This window comes from Polyodon spathula, chromosome 8 (assembly GCF_017654505.1).
Source record: "Polyodon spathula isolate WHYD16114869_AA chromosome 8, ASM1765450v1, whole genome shotgun sequence".
Classification (NCBI taxonomy): domain Eukaryota; kingdom Metazoa; phylum Chordata; class Actinopteri; order Acipenseriformes; family Polyodontidae; genus Polyodon; species Polyodon spathula.
In genome coordinates, this window is record NC_054541.1 from 48,445,228 (window position 1) to 48,467,199 (window position 21,972).

At 41.2% G+C, this 21,972-nt stretch overlaps 1 protein-coding gene across 4 annotated transcripts in view; it reads left to right on the forward strand.

The window, feature by feature from the left end:
* msrb3 (methionine sulfoxide reductase B3) overlaps nt 1–21,972 on the forward strand; it is a 38,314-nt gene that overhangs the window by 5,707 nt on the left and 10,635 nt on the right. For 2 of the 4 annotated variants that reach the window (XM_041258291.1, XM_041258293.1), the window contains 4 exons: nt 1,007–1,131; nt 10,242–10,350; nt 11,943–12,020; nt 15,699–15,727. In XM_041258291.1, the coding sequence (XP_041114225.1) occupies nt 1,007–1,131; nt 10,242–10,350; nt 11,943–12,020; nt 15,699–15,727 (341 nt within the window). Of the gene's footprint in view, nt 1–115; nt 270–604; nt 871–1,006; nt 1,132–10,241; nt 10,351–11,942; nt 12,021–15,698; nt 15,728–21,972 lie in introns of those variants that run through there. The other 2 variants (XM_041258294.1, XM_041258292.1) reach the window with 2 other exon arrangements.

Sequence of the window (21,972 nt, forward strand, 5' to 3'; positions counted from 1 at the left end):
AGTCCCGTACATCACCTACGGTGAATCCTCAGGGGGCCCTTTGCTGAGGCTCTGGTCCTGGTTGATTGCGGAATGGCTGATCTGCAGAGTGACATCAGTGCCTCTCTTCCTGCAGTGCTGTCGCTGCCCCGCTGTCTCAGCTGTGACAGGCCAGATGGCTGTGGCTGGTAGGCTCTCAGTCCGGCTGGTACTGCTGTACTTGCTGAGACAGACTAGGAAGACGTATAATGATGAGCTGCGGGGATTCAGTAGGACTGCCGCTTGTCTAGGTAATGACCCCTTTCACTGAACACTTGCATTTCCACGCTGTCTTAACTAGGTGCTGTACAGCAAGCACTGCACGGCTCCTGTAGTACTGCGCCAGGCTTGAGCTGAGGGCCTTTTCAGTTTCCCTGATTCAGGGGCATTTGTGAAAATGGTGTTGTGTTTACTGTAGATTGAACGATTCTTCTGAGAACACACCGTGCGCGGCTGCTGCCTGTCTCCCGCTGGTTTTCTCTATTTATAATAACAGACTGGAGTTTGTTTTTCTGCTTGTTTTTTGTAAAGTCATCGTCATAGATGCCCTGCTTCAAACATGCTAATATAATGGGCTTTCTTTCAGATATTCTTCAGATCGAACGCACCGTGTGAAATATCTGCTTCCACTGTAACATGCTCGTGTTACTTGAAACTTCAGAGGGTTACAGCACTCGGGACACTTCTTTCTTTCCAAAGAATTACAGAACAGGGAGACTGCAGTGTCAGCATCACTGGCTGAAGTCACTCTACCTTTGCATGGAATGAAAACAAGTTGGATGTTTATGGGGAATGGTTACTTTCATATCTCCATTGTACTCCCTAACCCTCTCAGTACTTTATACTAACCAGGTAGAACAATGCATTCAATGGATTTACTGCAATACCACAAGGTTATGTTTATCTCAAGTAATATATTATTTTAAATTGCCTTTTCTAACCAAAACTGACTTGTGTATTTTTCCTTTTCTCTTCTCCCTACCTGTAGCTGCAAACCCCTCGTTGCCTTCCTCTTTGCTGGTGGGGATACCCCAGTGATGTCTGCATTCAACCTGCTGCATTTGGTGACAAAAAACCAGCCAGTGCCCCTGCGAGCCTGTGGGCTCCCCTCAGGTTGAATGGGTGCTGTTTGTTGTGTTATGCAAACCAGAACCCTAACACAAGCCAGTGGGTGATGACTCTGCTGCAGAAAACTATAGGCCATTCAGAACCTTAAAGGAATGTATATCCTGTACATTTTTCTAATACTGATTTAATATCATGTTAGGTGTGTTCTCTATAGTATTGTGGCTCGCATCATTGCAATGCTTAAAAAAGCATTCCTGCAAAAAATGAGTCTAAAAGATTCATCAGTGTGCAGGGAATTGAGGTGGGGAAGCATATTAGTGTTGCGCTGTGCTCCGAGTCCCATACAGTAGATGAAGCATTGTGCACTGAAGCCTGCGCGACACTGACGTGCTTCCCTGCCTCACTTTCCTTGTCCTCTTTTAATGGTTTCTTTTCAGTCCATTTTTGCTGGAGTAGTTGGCAAGCATGTCACATTCAAAGCTGATTTAAAAGTAGAGTAACCCCCCCCCCCCCCCAATTTATCATAGGTGTTGGGGTCCAGTGTATATGTACAGTATAACGAGAGCACGATATATCGAGACACGTACAAAAAATAAGCTAACAAATAATGTAACTGTAATATATTTTTATGTACTTTATTGCTTTTCAGATTTAGTGAAAAATGGGCAAATTACATACTGCACCAGTAGTAACTACTGTATTGCTAAAAAAAATGACATGAGTAAAAGCTAAAGGCTGTAGTGCAGCCTACAGACAGTCAGCTCACCTGTGGAAAGTAATCTGTTACTTTTCTCTGCTTGTTCGTATTCACGTGTATGTTGTGATAGGTCTGTATCCTATTGTGACTCGTCACCCTAGAAATCACGAGCAGCATCCACTTGCAGCTCCCCTTTTCACTTGCTCGACAGCTTTTGGCTTTTCTTCTACAGACACGTTTGTTCTCTTCCAGCTCTGTTCTTCATACATATCTCTATTCAGTGGCTTCTGTTTTCTCTTAAGAATGCTTCTTAAGCAGGCACTGCCTGCATCATGTAATAAATATCCCTGTGTTGATGGTCAAATATTTCACCATGGGAAGATTGCTACAGATTGTGAATGCTGTTCATCTCCTAGATTCTAATTGGGACGTGACTTAATAAATCTCAGTCTTGTTAAGGGCAGACACGTGTAACCAAGAGATAGCGAATATGGCATGTGATTATAGTCAGGAAACCGCATTATCATTTAGTTTAGGCTTACTTCCTAGTCGATAGACGTCTTTGCAGTTCCTTTGAAGTACTAAAGAAGCAGAAGTAAGAATGTTCCAGCAGATGGCGCTGGCTTGGTGTTTGAGGTTCGTTTCGTTTTATGAAACATTCACAGCGCTGTAATGAGACAGACATGCATTGTAATTTGGGTACCCAGTCACAATACCAAAAAAAACCAAAAAAAAAACCAGTGTCTGTTCATAATTATTTTATGTGCATTAAGGGAAATGTTATGAAGTCATGAAAAGTATGTCATGACTTTTGAATTCGATGGGAATTTCATTTGAAATCAGTAGGAAATCATGTGTTAGTTACATTGGAATTACAGACACTTCTTTTAAAGTGTTACCAAATACTTTATAAAGTGTTCTCTTTCAGTATTCCTTGTATATAATACAAATAGAAATGTTATTTTGTTAACTCCTCCAGACTAGTTTTTCTGATAGGATAGTATTGCATCTCATCAGAATGAGTGTGCACAGCACCACGACATGCTTTCACAAACAATGTGTGTGTGTGGTTTTTATACATTAATGTAGGCTACTGTTTCAGTGTGTTTTCTGCAACAGACCTCCCAGACACTTGGAGCATCACATTGTGCTTTGTTGTGTTTTGCAATTTGGGGCTTTTCCCATTGTTTTGATAAGGCCATGTTTTACACTTTGTATGTGAGGTGCATTGCTTGCTTCACATTTTACCTGCATGCAGCACAGTGTTGCCGGATTGTTACAAACTAACACCTGTGTGAATGGTATACGTTGTGTTCTAGGTTCCTAGCCTTCCTTAATGATGTTCTGAGTTTGACTTCCTGCATTGTAGTGTCTGTCAATAATGAGTAAAGGATACAATATATGTCTCTCCTGAAAAAGTGGAGTTTATAAAAAAATTCTTATGCAGGCATGTTCAGTACTACAGTGCCTCATGGCATTATGGCGACCCATTGCACAATATGGGACTTGATTTTCAAGCTCTATACCCCAAATTGTCATACACACATTTTTTTTCCTGAAAAGGAGAAAGAACATCAATTGAGATTCTAAAACGAATTAGAAACAAGTGCGTACAATTCCCTATTTAACGGTCTGAGTTAGGCGACCTTATTGGGTGTGTTTTTCTTTCTGAAAAAAATTGCTCAAATGACGATTTGGAGTAAAATGGCTTTGAGAATTGAGTTATAAAGGAGAAAAAAAAAGTGCAATACATAACTACATTTGAAATGTTCTTGTGTGGATCCATAAGTAATCGTCAAAGAAGGTCAGCCCTAAAATTTTAATATAGAATGACAACAACTGTGGCTGGCAGCATTAGTACTTATATAACCGTTAAGAACATACAGTTAAGTTTTTGTTTATATTTGAAATGTGCAGGAAGCTTACATAAAAACAAAACAAAAAAACTAGAGAAGTAAAAGGCGCTGTTAAGGACTGGATGCAGAGAGACAGCTTGATTAATTCTGAATCTATTTGTAGCTAAACTGCCAGATGCAATGTTAACATTGTAATTTATATAATGCATACATTTACTTTGCTGTTGGCTCAACTTTGAATGGCTTAATAGTTCAGGCAAATAGTGCACACAAAGAATTAAAAAAAAAAAAATTTTTTTGACAACTTTAAATAAGCAATTGGGGTTTATAAAGAACAAACCTCGCTTACAATTAGGAAACAATATTTATATTTGAGGTTGAGAAGCCAGGATGTAGGAAAATTTAGCTAATTTGGACTGTGACCTCTAAGTGCACCAAAACCAAATAATTTGTAGGGTATGACACGGGGCACATTCCTGCAAAATGTGTGTGAATGCTGCTTGAGTGGTTCTCGAAAGACAAACAAAGAAACCAGAAATGAAATCTGTATCCCTCCCGAATCCGACTGAAGCTAACAAAGGGGTAGAGCCGTGCGCTCTCCAAGCTCGTCATTGGAGTTCTGCAGCTTTGCAAACGCCACTGTTCAGTGTATATTATTATTATTATTATTATTATTATTAATAAAAGTAACCTGAGGAGACAAACCTGCGGTTAAATAGCTTTCGATCAACAAATTAACTTTGAATGCCCTTTTAATTAATTTCTTTTGATGGAGCATCTCGTTTACTAGGATGTTCCAGATAGGTTACAATTTCCTTACATTCAGGCAGCGAGCTTGTGCTGGTACAGGAACTAGAATCAGCACGAGCTGGAGAACAGAACTGAAAAACCCTTCCAGGAGTTCTCAGTGTGCTGCAACAACAAAGCCTTAAAAACAGGGAGCTTGTAAAGCAAGACCAATTTTGCAGATATGCATTTATGGACATAAAAAACAAAAAAGTATTTTCTTGTATAAGGGGTTATGGAGTATACTGCAGTCTGAATCTACAAAGGCAGTTAAAATAACAGCCAGGAGTGACCCAACAGCAATGAAATATTTTTGCAAAGAGCATGTGCTCTATGAGCACTCTTAATAAAAGCATCCAATGTTAGGAAATTGCAATCCAATACCATGTAATTTAAACCTGCAGTCTCTTCTCCTGCACTAAATAACATACAGATGGGAAGCTCTGTTGCTGATACTTGGGGAGCACGCATAAATTAGTAGCAAGAAAAAAAAAAAATTGTCAGAATTGTTTATTTCTAATTGCAGGTATTTTAACTACCCTTGTAATTAAAACACACACACACACACACACACACACACACACACACACACACACACACACACACACACACACACACACACTACAGGTCAAAAGTTTTAGAACACCTCAATTTTTCCAGTTTTTATTGAAATTTTGACTCATTAAAGTAGCCACCTTTTGCAGATATAACAGCCAAACACACTCGTGGCATTCTTTGTACAATGGAAATCAAATATTGTTCGGAAAGTTCTTCTCAACACCGTTGCAGAAGTTCCTACAAATATGTTGCACTTGTAGGTTGCTTTGCTTTCACCCTTCTGTCCAGTTCATCCCAAACCAGCTCGATGAGGTTTAAGTCTGGAGACTGTGCTGGCCATTCCATGATTTGAAGCCTACCGTCTTGTTCTTTTCTTCTAAGGTAGTTCTGACATAGCCTGGAGGTATGTTTTGGGTCATTATCTTGCTGTAGGATGAACCCCTGACCAACTAGGCGTATACCAGAGGGTATTGCATGGTGCTACAAAATGCTGTGGTAGCCGTTTTGGTTCAGGGTGCCACTCACTCTGTGCAAGTCGCCGACTCTGGATCCAGCAAAAGAGCCCCAGACTATCATGCTTCCTCCTCCATGTTTGACAGTTGGCGTCACACACCGAGGAACCATCCTTCCGAGTTTCTTCCAGTTTCCAAGTGCCTTTTGATGGTGTAGGAAACTGTACTCACTGACACCTTGGCTGTCTTTGCAATTTCTCTAAAGGAAAGACCTACACTTTTAAGGGTTGTAATGGTCTGTCTGTCTTCCTTTGTTAATTGCCTTTTTCTCGCCATTATGATAGCAATATACTACTTCTTGCATTACAATACTGTCCAATTAATGCTTAAGAGGGTGTAGTAACACAGTCTGTTCCAACACCGCTTTTATACAGACGGAGAGTTTGTAAGTAATCAACAAAAGTTGGGACACCTGTAGGAATTGTTAGCATCAACTTTCAAGGCTTAATTTACTTCCATTGCTGCAGAACAGCTGTAAGTTGTTAACCCTTTACTTGTTCCCTGAAAAAGGTATTTTTGTATAACTCTGAAATGTACATTATTTTTCAGTTTTTGGTAACCTAAACTTTTTTTTTTTAACCTTTGGCAGTTTACTGCTTTCCTTTGTACCATTTCAGGTTATTCACTGGACTTGAACTGCTTAAATTTCAATAAAAACTGGAAAAATGGGGCTGTTCTAAAACTTTTGACTGGTAGTGTATAATCTTTTTTTAAACAATGGTTTTGTCAACAGAGATTTGCAAATTAAATGTTTTTCTAAGCGAAAGCTAGCAGTGATTTTTAATGAAAAGAAAGTTGTTTGAAAAACTTACAGCAAAAAAATAGAAAAAAACAAGTCTGAAATTCCTTCCTATGGTGTTTCATTTTGTGAAATTACAAATTGATGCATACACATTTTTTTAAACAATTTTTTATTCAAAACTTGAATGCTCAAACTGAAGACTTCTAAGGTTAAGATAAGTTACTGTAAATGTCAGCAAAAACTGAAGAGAAATAAAATGAAATATGTTGATTGTATTCAGACCCGTCAACTCAATATTTGATGGAAGCACCTTTGGCAGCAATTGCAGCCGCAGGTCTTTTTGGGTAAGTCTCTACCAACTTTGCACACTGGCTTGGTGCAATTTGTGCCCGTTCTTCTTGTCAGATTTGTTCAAGCTCCCTGAAGTTGCTTGGGGTTTGCTTATGGACAGCAGGTTTCAAGTCTTTCCACAGATTCTTAATAGGATTAAAGTCAGGACTTTGACTGGGCCACTCAAGGACATTCATTTTCTTATTCTTATGCCACTCCAGTGTAGCTTTGGCCTTGTGCTTTGGATCATTGTTCTGCTGAAAGGTACATTTTAGCCCCAGTTTTAAGCCTAAAGACTGAAACAGGTTTTCCTCTAATATTTGCTTGTACTTTGCTCCATCCATTTTTCCTTCAATCCTAACAATCTTTCCAGTTCCTGCTGAGAAGCATCCCCATAGCATGATGGTGCCACCACCACGCTTGACTGTAGGGATGGTGTTGACTGGGAGACGTGCTGTGTTGGGTGTGTGCCAAACGTAACGCTTGGCATTTATACCAAAAAGTTCCAATTTGGTCTTGTCTGACCACAACACCTTTTGCCACATTTTTGCAGGATCACGAGGGCTCTTTGTTGCAAACTCCATGCAAGCTTTGAGATTGCTTATTTTTACTAATGGCTTCTTTCTTGCCACCCTGCCATACAGGCTACTTTTGTGAAGTGTTCTAGGTATTGTTGACTGATGCACATTTTCTCCCATCTCAGCCATTGAACTCTGTAGCTCTTTCAAAGTTGTCATTGGCCTCACAGTGGCATCCCTCACCAGTTTCCTCCTTGCCTGGCTGCTCACTTTGGAGGGACGGCCCAATCTAGGCAGTGTCTGGGTGTTACAATGCACCTTCCATTAGACTGTGCTCATAGGGATATTCAGAGACTTTGATATTCTTTTGTACCCTTCTCCTGATCTGTGCTTTTCAATGACTTTATCCCTGATTTGGAAGATCCTTGGTTTTTATGGTTGAGTCTTTGCTTGAAATTCACTACCTGACCAAGGAACCTCACAGAGACAGGTGTTTTTATTCTGAAATCATGAGAACCACTAATATTGCACACAGACAGAGGCCATTCAGCTAATTCAGTGGCTCGTTAAGGTCATTTTGTGCACCTGAATTAATTTAGGTTTGCCATAGCAAAGGGTTTGAATACTTATGCAATCGTGACTTTTCCATTTTTATTTCATATTATTTATTTACTTCTTAATTAATTCCTACATGACTGCAAGCTTTAAAGCAACAAAATGTGAAAACTGAGAGGATCTGAATACTTTTACAAGGCTCTGTATTTATACACAGTGCCTATAGAAAGTCTACACCCCCTTGAATTTTTTTCACACTTTGTTTTGTCAGTGCCTCAGAGTTTCATGCATTTAAATGAGGATTTTTTTCCACTTATCTGCACACCATACTCCACACTGTTAAGGGGAAAAAGTTTTTATTGAGAAAAAAATTACATATTAAAAATAGAGAACTGAAAGATCATAATTGGATAAGTGTCCACCCCCCTGAGTTAATACTTGGTGGAAGCACCTTTGACAGCAATTACAGCTGTGAGTCTGTAGGGATAGGGCTCTATCAACTCTGCACACCTAGATTTAGCAATATTTGACCATTCATCTTTACAAAACTGTTCAAGCTCTGTCAAGTTCCTAGGGGAGTGTTGAAGGAAATTTTGAAAGGGGGTGTAGACTTTCTATAGGCACTTTATATATACAGTGCCTATAGAAAGTCTACACCCCCTTTCAAAATGTTCACCTTTTGTTGCCTTTAGCCTGGAATTAAAATGTATTAAAATAGTTTTTTTTCATGTATCTACACATCCTATGCCACAACTTCCAAGTGAAAAAAATATTCTAGAAATTTGTGGAGAATTAATAAAAAATAAAAAACTGAAATAGCTTGGTTGGATAAGTGTCCACCCCCCTGTAATAGCAATCCTAAATTAGCTCAGGTGTAACCAGTCGCCTTCAAAATCACACACCAAGTGGCCTCCACCGGTGTTAAATTGTAGTGATTCACATGATTTCAGGATAAATCCGCCGTTCCTGTAGGTTCCCTCTTTTGGGTAGTGCATTTCAAAGCAAAGACTCAACCATGAGCACCAAGGCGCTTTCAAAAGAACTCCGGACAGTTGTTGAAAGGCATAGATCAGGGGATGGGTATAAAAAAAATATCAAAGGCTTTGAATATCCCTTGGAGCACAGCCAAGACGATTATTAAGAAGTGGAAGGTGTATGGCACCAACAAGACCCTGCCTAGAACAGGCCGTCCCTCCAAACTGGATGACTGAGCAAGAAGGAGACTGATCAGGGAGGCTACCAAGAGGCCACTGGCAACTTTGCAAGAGCTACAAGCTTTTATGGCCAAGACTGGTCAAAGTGTGCATGTGACAACAATATCCCAAACGCTCCACAAATCTGGCCTGTATGGTAGGGTGGCAAGAAGGAAGCCATTACTCAAGAAAGCCCACCTTGAATCCTGTTTGAAGTATGCAAAAAAATACTCAGGAGATTCTGTAGCCATGTGGCAAAAAGTTTTGTGGTCTGACAAAACTAAAATGAAAACTTTTTGGCCTAAATGCAAAGCATTATGTTTGGCGAAAACCCAACACAGTGCATCACTAAAAGAACACCATCCCTACTGTGAAGCATGGTGGTGGCAACATCATGTTATGGGGATGTTTCTCATCGGCAGGGATGGAGCACTTGTCAGGATAAAGGGAAAATTAATGGAGCAAAATGCAGAGAAGTCTTTAAGGAAAACCTGCTGCCCTCTGCAAGAAAGCTGAAACTGGGACGGAAGTTCACCTTTCAGCATGACAACAACCCAAAGCACACAGCCAAAGCTACACTGGAGTGGCTAAGGAACAAAAAGGTAAATGTCCTTGAGTGGCCCAGTCAGAGACCCGACCTAAATCCAATCGAAAATTTGTGGCATGACTTGAAGATTGCTGTCCATCAACACTCCCCAAGGAACTTGACAGAGCTTGAACTGTTTTGTAAAGAAGAATGATCAAATATTGCCAAATCTAGGTGTGCAAAGTTGGTAGAGACCTATCCCAACAGACTCACAGCTGTAATTGCTGCCAAAGGTGCTTCCACCAAGTATTAACTCGGGGGTGGAGACTTATCCAATTATGATCTTTCAGTTTTGTATTTTTAATATATAATTTTTTTCTCAATAAAAACTTTTTTCCCCTTAACAGTGTGGAGATAAGTGGAAAAAAAATCCTCATGTAAATGCATGAAACTGAGGCACTGAGAACAAAATGTGAAAAAAGTTCAAGGGGGTGTAGACTTTCTATAGGCACGGTACAAACCTGTGTTTGAGGCCTCAGCTCGTTCATTAAGTTAATAAACCATGTGGCTTCAGCAGCGCCTGTTCTGCTTTGTATTTTTTATTATGCCATTGTCCCCCAGCCTTATACAGCCAGCCCCTGTCCAGACCATGAGAATAGTTGTAAGGACGTATCTTGTTTGCTTTGGCTGCAGCACGTTGCCACCATTCCAGTGGATTTGCCTTGCTCTTGTGCACAGTTCTCTCTTCCTAAACAACCGGCCCGTAGTCTCAGCTGGGCCGTTGACCAGCGAGTGCAGAACACGTGTCTGCAGTGGCCACCAGCCAAAGCAGTTGATCCAGGTTCAAACTATACTCTTTGTTTTTGTTTTTTTTCTTTTCAGGGTCATGTAGGGATAAAAGGACCTATAAGGTGGTCTTCTCCCAGCAGGAGCTGAAGAAAAGGCTGACACCCCTGCAGTACCATGTTACTCAGGAGAAAGGGACCGAGAGGTGAGGCGGCAGGCTAACACCGCACTACTGCCACTGTCTTGGATAGTTATAAGGAACCTTCTATGTACTTCATGTACTTCCCTCTGCTTGTTAAAGGAGAGCAAGATTTGCAGTGTTTGAAGGTCAGGCAGGTGCACCTACTGTATCCATTCTTCCGCACTTGATTAAAGAACAAAAAAAGGGTTTTGTAGTGTTGTTTCGAATAAGAAAAAACAAAAACAAACCATGGAAAGGGCTCCTAGCCAAGGAGTGGAATTCTAAGGTTTTCCTTGTGTATTAAGAAACTAGTTGCCAAAAAAAAGAGAGTAGCATAATTTAGCTTGTTTTTTATTTTTATCACAAAGCACATGTGGAGAAAGTATTTATTGGCTCATTTGCAGTCGGAATGTCAAAAATGTTCAGTATCTGCTCTCACTTGGCTGTAGTCTTTGGATAGCAGCCCGAACTGCTGAAAAAGGAGTGCTTTCTTCCAGGGCTCTCTTCAATGAGTAAAGCTGAACTCTGCTACTTTACAGCTCACCGGTAACATGCCAAGACCTAGCCTTTTCTGTTGTCTAATTTATACCGTCCACTGTGGCACCAGGCTGTGATTGACTTCTGGTGCAAAGTTATCAGTGATGTAACTGGTCGTCTCCTGATGAAGACTCTTTTCAGTGGAGGTGGTATCCTATTTATTTGGCCTTGGTTTAATGTTTCAATATAATGAATTGACTGTCTGCAGAAAGCCTCTTGGCAATGATTCTGCAACATGCCCTGCCCTGCTGTGCCCTGCCCTGCCCTGCTCTTTGCACCCGAGCAGCTTTCTTGTGTAGTTCTCAGGCAGTGGAATGATTTAATGCTCAAACCTAACCCAAGATTAGCTCATTCTTTTAAAATGTTTTTTATTAAAAAAAAAAGGGAAACTCGTAAAAATGGGCAAAGGATAATAAAACCAAGCTGCGTAGCACACAGACTTTTTGTTAAAATAATACAGCTGATTTGTGTTAAACGAATGACCTTCTGGCCTTATAGATTGTTAATTTACCAAATATTCTCTTAAAGCTGCGGTCTCCCTGTCCCAAGTTAATTCAGAGTCTAAATGTGGGCAATGCTGCATGTCTCCGAAGTAGTTTGTGGTTCTAAATTAGGGCGGTGGGCACTTTTTTTTTCCATTTCTCCTGCACAAATATATTCTTCACAAACAGCACACCATAATAAAACTACAGCCAGTATTACAGAACATATTGGAATAGTTCTTTGATCCCAGTTAGCTTGCACATTGTATAGCATGTTGGCTGTGGTGTTTGCACATTGAGCCCTATTCTTGCCTTGTACAGTATTCAGCTCATTGCCCTGGACTTCATACATGAGCAAGAAGGGGTTAATTTGATCAAACTCTGATGTTCCAGTGGCATGTTGTTTATTTATGAATTACCCTGTATATAACTTTTAATAATAATTTAAAACTTGAATTGTAGTTTTCAGTCTGTCAGTCCTGACTCTGCCGATTTGTGATTGGAATCTAGAATGGGTTTTGAATTGAGTGAGTTGTTTTATCTTGTATCGTATTCCCAGCAGGCATTAACCCAGATTCCTTATTGACTTCCTTGCAGTGCCTTCAAAGGGGAGTTCACCGACAAGAAAGATGCGGGATCATACACATGCGTTGTTTGTGGGGCCCCATTATTCCAGTAAGTATGTGAGATTTAAAACAAGGTTGGTTTCCCCACCAAGTTACTTACTGACCCGGCTCTTTTAGGTGGTTCTAGCCAACAAAATCATTTCAATTCATCTCGCCTTTCACGCTCTTGAATTCACTGTATAGGTCTCAAGTGTGCAGTTTGTTACAGCAAGCACGTGTTTTCACATTGAATACTTTGAAAGGAGGTAATGTTTAATATTCGGATGATTTATGAAGCATTAGCAAGCTGGTAAATGCATTATCACTGGCACACTATTGCACCTGAATGCAACACATTGATATTAGCAAGCTGGTAAATGCATATCACTGACACATCAATGCAGCCTGAATGCAACACATTGATATTAACTACAGTTCATGGTTTTATTGCATTATCATTATTATTTGAGACACATCCTGCCCCTGCAATACTCTTTGTGGTATTTATTACTGATGTATTGCCTCCATTCACTGGGAGGGACAGGGTAAAGGTGTACCAGGCACACCTAGAGAGTTTCAATGTGATGAGACCCGTCGCTGCTCTGGCAGTACCCATCCCTGGCTTGGTTCAGGCTGTTTTGAGGGATCGCTGTCCAAGTTGCATCGTCTTGCAAGGGCCCCATCTGCCCACCCCTGGTATCTCACAGAGGCAGCTGCGCTCCGGTATAGTGTGTGTGATATAGATCTGACCGGAGCATGCACGCTAATTGGTTCAAGAGCGAGATATCGACATCGCTGTCCTGTTGCAGCTTGCATGGATAGAGCAGGCAAAGTTAATTCCGCCTGACAGGACATCAGCAGCATCTTGAGAGTAATTACCCAACTGAAGTTTTCCCACAGCTCAATGGAGAGCTTCAAAGACCTCTGAATTTACAGCTAGTATTAACCTATATCAGAAACATGATCTCACATAGGTTAAATATTTTCCCTTTGAAATCTATAAATTGCTTGCTATGTTACTTTTTTTTTTTTTTTTTTTTTTTTTTAAAGATCCAGGAAGAACGAAGTACTCTGGGTTTAATAGTAATCATGTTTTTTTTTTTGAAACTTTGAATCTGTTACCTGCATCTCATACTCAGTTTTTGGCATGTTGGCAATTAGGGTTAGAAACTTACTGCAGCCCTGCACCTAGCCCTGGATTTCAGAACTATCCTTGTGTAGGTATATTATTGAAATCACCATAAGCCAGAAATCAATCCCTGATCAAGCATATTAATAAACTAGAGTCAGTGAAGTCAATGATAAAAAGTATGGTAAAACTGGAAAAATACTGTGGTAAACTTTTATAAGTGTGTAATTGCAGAAACGTCTGGCTCCTGATCATTGAAATGTTATTGAATGCAGATTGAATGCAGGACGGTGCTGTATTTTTTGATTGAGTCTTCCTCTTTGAGCCTAATTCTATTAACTTTTAACCCGTGTAAACGAGGACTGGGACTGTTCAAAACAGGCAAGTCGTGTAAACGAGGACTGGGATTGTTCAACACAGGGAAGCCGTGTAAACGAGGACTGGGACTGTTCAAAACAGGCAAGCCGTGTAAACGAGGACTGGGACTGTTCAACACAGGCAAGCCGTGTAAACGAGGGCTGGGACTGTTCAACACAGGCAAGCCGTGTAAACGAGGGCTGGGACTGTTCAACACAGGCAAGCCGTGTAAACGAGGGCTGGGACTGTTCAACACAGGGAAGCCGTGTAAACGAGGACTGGGATTGTTCAACACAGGCAAGCCGTGTAAACGAGGACTGGGATTGTTCAACACAGGGAAGCCGTGTAAACGAGGACTGGGACTGTTCAACACAGGGAAGCCGTGTAAACGAGGACTGGGACTGTTCAACACAGGCAAGCCGTGTAAACGAGGACTGGGATTGTTCAACACAGGCAAGCCGTGTAAACGAGGACTGGGATTGTTCAACACAGGCAAGCCGTGTAAACGAGGACTGGGATTGTTCAACACAGGGAAGCCGTGTAAACGAGGACTGGGACTGTTCAACACAGGCAAGCCGTGTAAACGAGGACTGGGATTGTTCAACACAGGCAAGCCGTGTAAACGAGGACTGGGACTGTTCAACACAGGGAAGCCGTGTAAACGAGGACTGGGACTGTTCAACACAGAGGACTGGGGTTCAACACAGGCAAGCCGTGTAAACGAGGACTGGGACTGTTCAACACAGGCAAGCCGTGTAAACGAGGACTGGGATTGTTCAACACAGGCAAGCCGTGTAAACGAGGACTGGGACTGTTCAACACAGGCAAGCCGTGTAAACGAGGACTGGGACTGTTCAACACAGGGAAGCCGTGTAAACGAGGACTGGGACTGTTCAACACAGGCAAGCCGTGTAAACGAGGACTGGGATTGTTCAACACAGGCAAGCCGTGTAAACGAGGACTGGGACAGTTCAACACAGGCAAGCCGTGTAAACGAGGACTGGGATTGTTCAACACAGGGAAGCCGTGTAAACGAGGACTGGGACTGTTCAACACAGGCAAGCCGTGTAAACGAGGACTGGGATTGTTCAACACAGGGAAGCCGTGTAAACGAGGGCTGGGACTGTTCAACACAGGCAAGCCGTCATTGCAACTGTTTTCTCTGGTCCGCGCTCTGGTGGGACGGGGGTGCGGACTAAAAAGAAAATTTGTAATGCTTGTTCTGGGTATCTTGTTTTCTGTTGATACCATCAATGCGAAAATAGCAACATTTCATGCTCACCGTACACCAGTTGTACTAACAAAAAATGGGATCGGGTCTAGGCTCACTGGATCTGGATCATGAGAAGGTGTTGTACTAAGATGATCTGGATGAGGCTCCACTGATCTGATCCTGGAGCTCACCAGCTGTAACTCAAGAAACTGACCACTGAGAAGCGAGCATGTGTGGTGCGTAGTTTAAAGACCACAGCTGACAAGTTTGTATGCAGCCTGAGATCACAGTAATGTTATGAAGAAATGGTGGTGCATCAATATAGTAAAACGTCGACCCACAATAAAAATCTGTATGGCTTCATTTACTCAAAAACAGTGGTAGAAGACAAGCCCTAGGGGCCAGACTGAAGGCTCTCATGGACTGGATATGGTCCGCTGGCCTCCAGTTGAAGAACGCTGCACTTCATACTGTGTAATAAGCTCTATTGAAGAACACTGTGCTACATACTGTGTAATAAGCTCTATTGAAGAACACTGCACTTCATACTGAGTAATAAGCTCTATTGAAGAACACTGCACTTCATACTGTGTAATAAGCTCTATTGAAGAACACCTTGCTACATACTGTGTAATAAGCTCTATTGAAGAACACCTTGCTACATACTGTGTAATAAGCTCTATTAAACACTGTGCTACATACTGTGTAATAAGCTCTATTGAAGAACACTGTGCTACATACAGTGTAATAAGCTCTATTGAAGAACACTGCTACATACTTCTTCAATAGAGCTTATTAGCTCTATTGAAGAACACTGCACTACATACAGTGTAATAAGCTCTATTGAAGAACACTGTGCTACATACAGTGTAATAAGCTCTATTGAAGAACACTGTGCTACATACTGTGTAATAAGCTCTATTGAAGAACACTGTGCTACATACTGTGTAATAAGCTATTGAAGAACACTGCACTTCATACTGTGTAATAAGCTCTATTGAAGAACACCTTGCTACGTACTGTGTAATAAGCTCTATTTTATTTTACAGATCTGAAACTAAATTCAACTCTGGATCTGGTAAGTGTTTCCATGCATTTACATTGCACTGCTACAGCACACATGCACTGGACAGAGACACCTTCCCGATACACCTGCTCAAAACACAAACATGTACAGATCAGAGAGGGGTAATAATGGCAGCCCAGGGCAGTGACCATAACTCTGCAACTGAATGTATAAAGTCACTTGATCAGTTCCAGATATTAACAATCCCACAGCAAACCAATACCTGTTTCTCCATGCACAGACACTTTCAAATCCCTTTCCAAGTTGCTTTGAGAAAGTAAGCTATTTAAGATTAGTAAGATTATTTGTAAAATAGTCATTGCATGCACATGTATGTGTGCTCCAGAAACAGTGTTGCAGTGTATTGCCACTGATATCTGATGACGACCCCAGACCACTCTCCTTGGTTTGGTTAAAGTTGCTGTATGGATTTGGCCTCCAGCCTAGTTGCTGTGACGGAGCCCCCTAGTGAGCGATTTGAAAACTGTCCGTTTGAGCTGCAGTGTGTTTAGTGGTTGTGAGACAGGGCTCTCAAATTCATCATGATCAAGATTGTCACAGATACGGGACAGGAGCGGTTGTAGGGATTGTTCTCTTATTCGATCATGAACTAATTGATCACTGGAATTCAATAACAAATAATATTTAAATCATATTGGAATTCCTGACTCAAGGTGTGATTTATTTATGTATGTATTTATTATTTTTATTTTCAAAAGGGCCAAAGTAATAATTATAGCAGGTTGCAAAATATATATTTTTAAATCCTCATATCGGTAAGAATTGGTTAGTGTAACCCTTTTCCAGTCCATAGTCAACTTTAAAAAAAGTACCCCTGATTGCCTTCTTAATTAGATACTGTACCTACAAAACACATCATCATAAACCGATGGACTGCATATCTGCTTTTTCTTTTTTTTTAACATGTCTAGGAAAAGCACGTTGATCTTGACTTCCGAGGGCTTTGGTTTATTTTGGATTTTGAAGCCTATACTTAATACATCTCAGACCTGTGTTTTAGTGCTCGGTAAAGCTATATATAGGTGACAGTGTCCGATATGATAGTGGAGATCCCATGTGTTTGGGCGGCTGTTTTTATATTCATTCCCCAGTTATATGGTTGAAAGCGCTGCTGTCATAATATGTTTATTATCAGCAGAAGAATGCAATAATGTGTGTGATACTGATTGCTGCTTGACTACGGGAACCTCGGACAATAATCAAAAATTAAGATGTTTAAATGAAACACGATGCTAAAATGATGGATTTCAATTTGAATTCCCCTGCCCTAGATTAAGAGATTAGAGTTTTAAACTGTTTGGTTGTTGGTCTTTTTTTCTTCAAATGAATGATGTGGAAACCTGAAAACAGTTTATCCACAGGGCTGGTTCTGAAAGCAGTTTATCCACAGGGCTGGTTCTGAAAGCAGTTTATCCACGGGGCTGGTTCTGAAAGCAGTTTATCCACGGGGCTGGTTCTGAAAGCAGTTTATCCACGGGGCTGGTTCTGAAAGCAGTTTATCCACGGGGCGGGTTCTGAAAGCAGTTTATCCACGGGGCTGGTTCTGAAAGCAGTTTATCCACGGGGCGGGTTCTGAAAGCAGTTTATCCACGGGGCGGGTTCTGAAAGCAGTTTATCCACGGGGCGGGTTCTGAAAGCAGTTTATCCACGGGGCGGGTTCTGAAAGCAGTTTATCCACGGGGCGGGTTCTGAAAGCAGTTTATCCACGGGGCGGGTTCTGAAAGCAGTTTATCCACGGGGCGGGTTCTGAAAGCAGTTTATCCACGGGGCTGGTTCTGAAAGCAGTTTATCCACGGGGCTGGTTCTGAAAGCAGTTTATCCACGGGGAAGGTTCTGAAAGCAGTTTATCCACGGGGCTGGTTCTGAAAGCAGTTTATCCACGGGGCGGGTTCTGAAAGCAGTTTATCCACGGGGCTGGTTCTGAAAGCAGTTTATCCACGGGGCGGGTTCTGAAAGCAGTTTATCCACAGGGCAGGTTCTGAAAGCAGTTTATCCACGGGGCGGGTTCTGAAAGCAGTTTATCCACGGGGCGGGTTCTGAAAGCAGTTTATCCACGGGGCGGGTTCTGAAAGCATTTTATCCACAGGGTGGGTTCTGAAAGCAGTTTATCCACGGGGCTGGTTCTGAAAGCAGTTTATCCACAGGGCGGGTTCTGAAAGCAGTTTATCCACAGGGCGGGTTCTGAAAGCAGTTTATCCACGGGGCTGGTTCTGAAAGCAGTTTATCCACGGGGAAGGTTCTGAAAGCAGTTTATCCACGGGGCTGGTTCTGAAAGCAGTTTATCCACAGGGCGGGTTCTGAAAGCAGTTTATCCACAGGGCTAGTTCTGAAAGCAGTTTATCCACGGGGCAGGTTCTGAAAGCAGTTTATCCACAGGGCGGGTTCTGAAAGCAGTTTATCCACAGGGAAGGTTCTGAAAGCAGTTTATCCACAGGGCGGGTTCTGAAAGCAGTTTATCCACGGGGCTGGTTCTGAAAGCAGTTTATCCACAGGGCTGGTTCTGAAAGCAGTTTATCCACAGGGCGGGTTCTGAAAGCAGTTTATCCACGGGGCTGGTTCTGAAAGCAGTTTATCCACAGGGCTGGTTCTGAAAGCAGTTTATCCACAGGGCGGGTTCTGAAAGCAGTTTATCCACGGGGCTGGTTCTGAAAGCAGTTTATCCACGGGGCTGGTTCTGAAAGCAGTTTATCCACAGGGCTGGTTCTGAAAGCAGTTTATCCACAGGGCGGGTTCTGAAAGCAGTTTATCCACGGGGAAGGTTCTGAAAGCAGTTTATCCACGGGGCTGCTTCTGAAAGCAGTTTATCCACAGGGCTGGTTCTGAAAGCAGGTTGTCCAGAGGGCGGGTTGTACTTGTGTAATACCTATGAAAATCATTTCACAAAGCACCTTTGCTATTTATTTATTTTATTTATTAATAGTAAATGAATATGTAGTAAACTGTTTCTAAACTAAAACAGCAAAAACAAGATCCCTGCTAATAATATCATTGAAGTGGGCTTCAGTTTGCTTAGAGGCACTTTTTTAAAGATGTTACTGTATTAATGATTAGCAAAGGAGATCAGGCTTTATTTTATTATAAGTTATTTATTACATGAATATCTATGAACTAACAAATAATTAGTAAACTAGTTAAGTTAGTAAACAAAAAAGTGCCCTTTAAAATAAAGCGTGACTAATTATTATTATTATTATTATTATTAGCTTAACCATAAAGTGTGACTATTATTATTATTATTATTATTATTATTGGTAATAATAATAATAATAATAATAATAATAATAATAATAATAATAATAATATATCGAGAAGCCAGCACACTGCATCATCGCTTGGTGGTGAACGTCTGCCTGCTCTGCAGAGGAACGTTTTAAACACAGAAAGTGTAAACTCTTGAACTGCCTTATTAAATCTGAAGATGTACATTTGAAATGAAACTGACCATCTGTAGTGTTATCAGAAGACGAGCTTGTAGTTTTGTAAACTATGTGTGCAGGCTGTTTTGATTAACATGATCAATGGCCTTCGAGGTCAGTCATCTACACAGCCAGCAGATGAGAACATGCGCCTTCTTCTTATTATACACTAAAGAAAATAAAACATGACCTTTTTTAAAAGCCTTTTTACAGTTGATTGCAAGGATGAGTGTATATGTAGGATAATCGCTAATGGGCTGTAGGAACAAAGCTACACATTCCCTTTACAGTTATTAATCTCTGTGTGTTACACTGTTTCACTGAGCCCTGCACCATGAAGCACGACATCAAGAGATTAAAATATTTCTAGAAAGTACTTTTATTGAATGCTATCTGGTACCATGATAAATTTATTGGCTGTAAATAGGAGAATTCTGTCATTTTTAATCCCCTGGAATTTGTAAAATTTTAATTGCTGAATTGTTTTCTTCTACATCAGTAGTAATTATGATTTTCTTTTTGGATTCGACAGTAGTTCTAAAATCTCTTTCTCGTTGTAATATCTTTGTAATGTCAAGAGGTAAAAGGCAGTACTGTGCTCAGGGTCATTCTAACCTGAAGAATGTGTCCTACTCATTACAGTTATACTAACATGTGATTATATGTGTGCTCACAGCATCTTGTATAGTGTGGTGTTGGGTGCACTTCATTTGCAATAGTAAACAATAGTAATAGGAAGATCTTAGCAAAATTGAACCCAGGCCTTTTAGGGGTGAAAGGCATGACAGTGTGTTGAATTAGCCTCCACACAGCAATGTTTAAAAAGAAGAAACCTGTTTGTGTCTCCTTTTAAAAAACAAAGTAATCATCACAATCAAGCTTAACGGCAAAGCTTCAACCCCTGACCACAACGCCTCCAGTTCCATCGACAGTAGCTGTTTTTAGGGACTGTTAAGAAGCTGGTCATGCTCCTGCTGAATCGCCTGCCAGAGCTGCAGATGTGTTTTAACAGGGAATTTCAAGGAAGTCCTGGTGCTGTTGACAGGGATTGGAGCCCTGGATATTAGAATTAATCCAGTGTAACAGGGCAGTAATCCGACGACCGCACACACTGCAGGTGTGGTTATAGAGCTGTAGACTTCACATCGCAGACGTGGGTCACAATCTGTAGTGGCAATGCATCACACGTTAGTCCGGCTCAATTTGGTTTAGTTTTCAGGAGACACCTGACAGCTTTTTAAAATTTATTTATATATATATATATATATATATCCAAGTGTGCCTCGTGCTTCTGCTGGTACACTTCAAACAGTCACAGGTGCTCAATCACAGCAGGACAATGGATCAAAACTGACTGCTTACCCTTGGCGACTTCGCTGAATGGACTCCCCTGGGAAAGTAAAAACTTGTGAGAGCACACATGGTAACTTGCAATGTATACTTAATTCATTAGTCCAGATAAAAAAAGGGACAAATTTTAATGTCTGTACACCAGTGCTGACATTTTGACGCTGGAAGGTGTATGGAACAACCAAGACTCTGCCTAGATCAGGCCGTCCTTCCAAACTGGATGACCGAGCAAGAAGGAGACTGATCAGAGAGGCTACCAAGAGGCCAATGGCAACTTTGCAAGAGCTACAGGCTTTTAAGGCCAAGACTGGTCAAAGTGTGCATGCGATAACAATATCCCAAGCACTCCACAAATCTGGCCTGTATGGTAGGGTGGCAAAAAGGAAGCCATTACTCAAATGGAAATTTTTGGCCTAAATGCAAAGCATTATGTTTGCCGCAAACCCAACACAGCGCATCACCCAAAGCACACCATCCCTACTGTGAAGCATGGTGGCGGCAGCATCATGTTATGGGCATGTTCATCATCCGCAGGGACTGGGGCACTTGTCAGGATAGAAGGGAAAATGAATGGAGCAAAGTACAGAGAAGTCCTTGAGGAAAAACGGCTGCCCTCTGCAAGAAAGCTGAAACTGGGACGGAAGTTCACCTTTCAGCATGACAACGACCCAAAGCACACAGACAAAGCTACACTGGAGTGGCTAAGGAACAAAAAGGGAAATGTCCATGAGTGGCCCAGAGACCTGACCTAAATCCAATCGACAATTTGTGGCATGACTTGAAGATTACTGTCCATCAACGCTCCCCAAGGAACTTGACAGAGCTTGAACAGTTTTGTAACGAAGAATGGTCAAGTATTGCCAAATCTAGTTGTGCAAAGTTGGTAGAGACCTATCCCAACAGACTCACAGCTGTTCCAAGATTAACTCAGGGGATGGAGACTTATCCACTTATGATCTTTCAGTTTTCTATTTTTAATATATAATTTTTTTCTCAATAAAAACTTTTTTCCCTTTAACAGTGTGGAGTATGGTGAGTAGATAAGTGGAAAAAAAATCCTCATTTAAATGCATGAAACTCTGAGGCACTGACACAACAAAATGTGAAAAAAATTCAAGCGGGTGTAGATTTTGTATAGGCACTGTATATCATGCAAGATAATAAGAACGGCCATGTTCCCCTTTGGTATTTCTGTGCATATTGTACATGAACAAGTATTCTTCTTATCTGGTGTTAGAATGCTGATCTACATTCATGAATACACAAATGCAGATTACTGTTCCTAGAAAAATTGTGTACTATTAAAAGCAGAGCTGTGTAGCCGGGAGTGAGATCTTTGAAGTTTCCACTTCGCCCAACTTCTTATAACATTATAATTAAGCTGTCTGCTTAATACAAGTTAACATGCTGTTGACTGTAGGAAGTGTAATGTGAATGTGTGAATGATTGCCCAGTGGAGTACACAAGGCC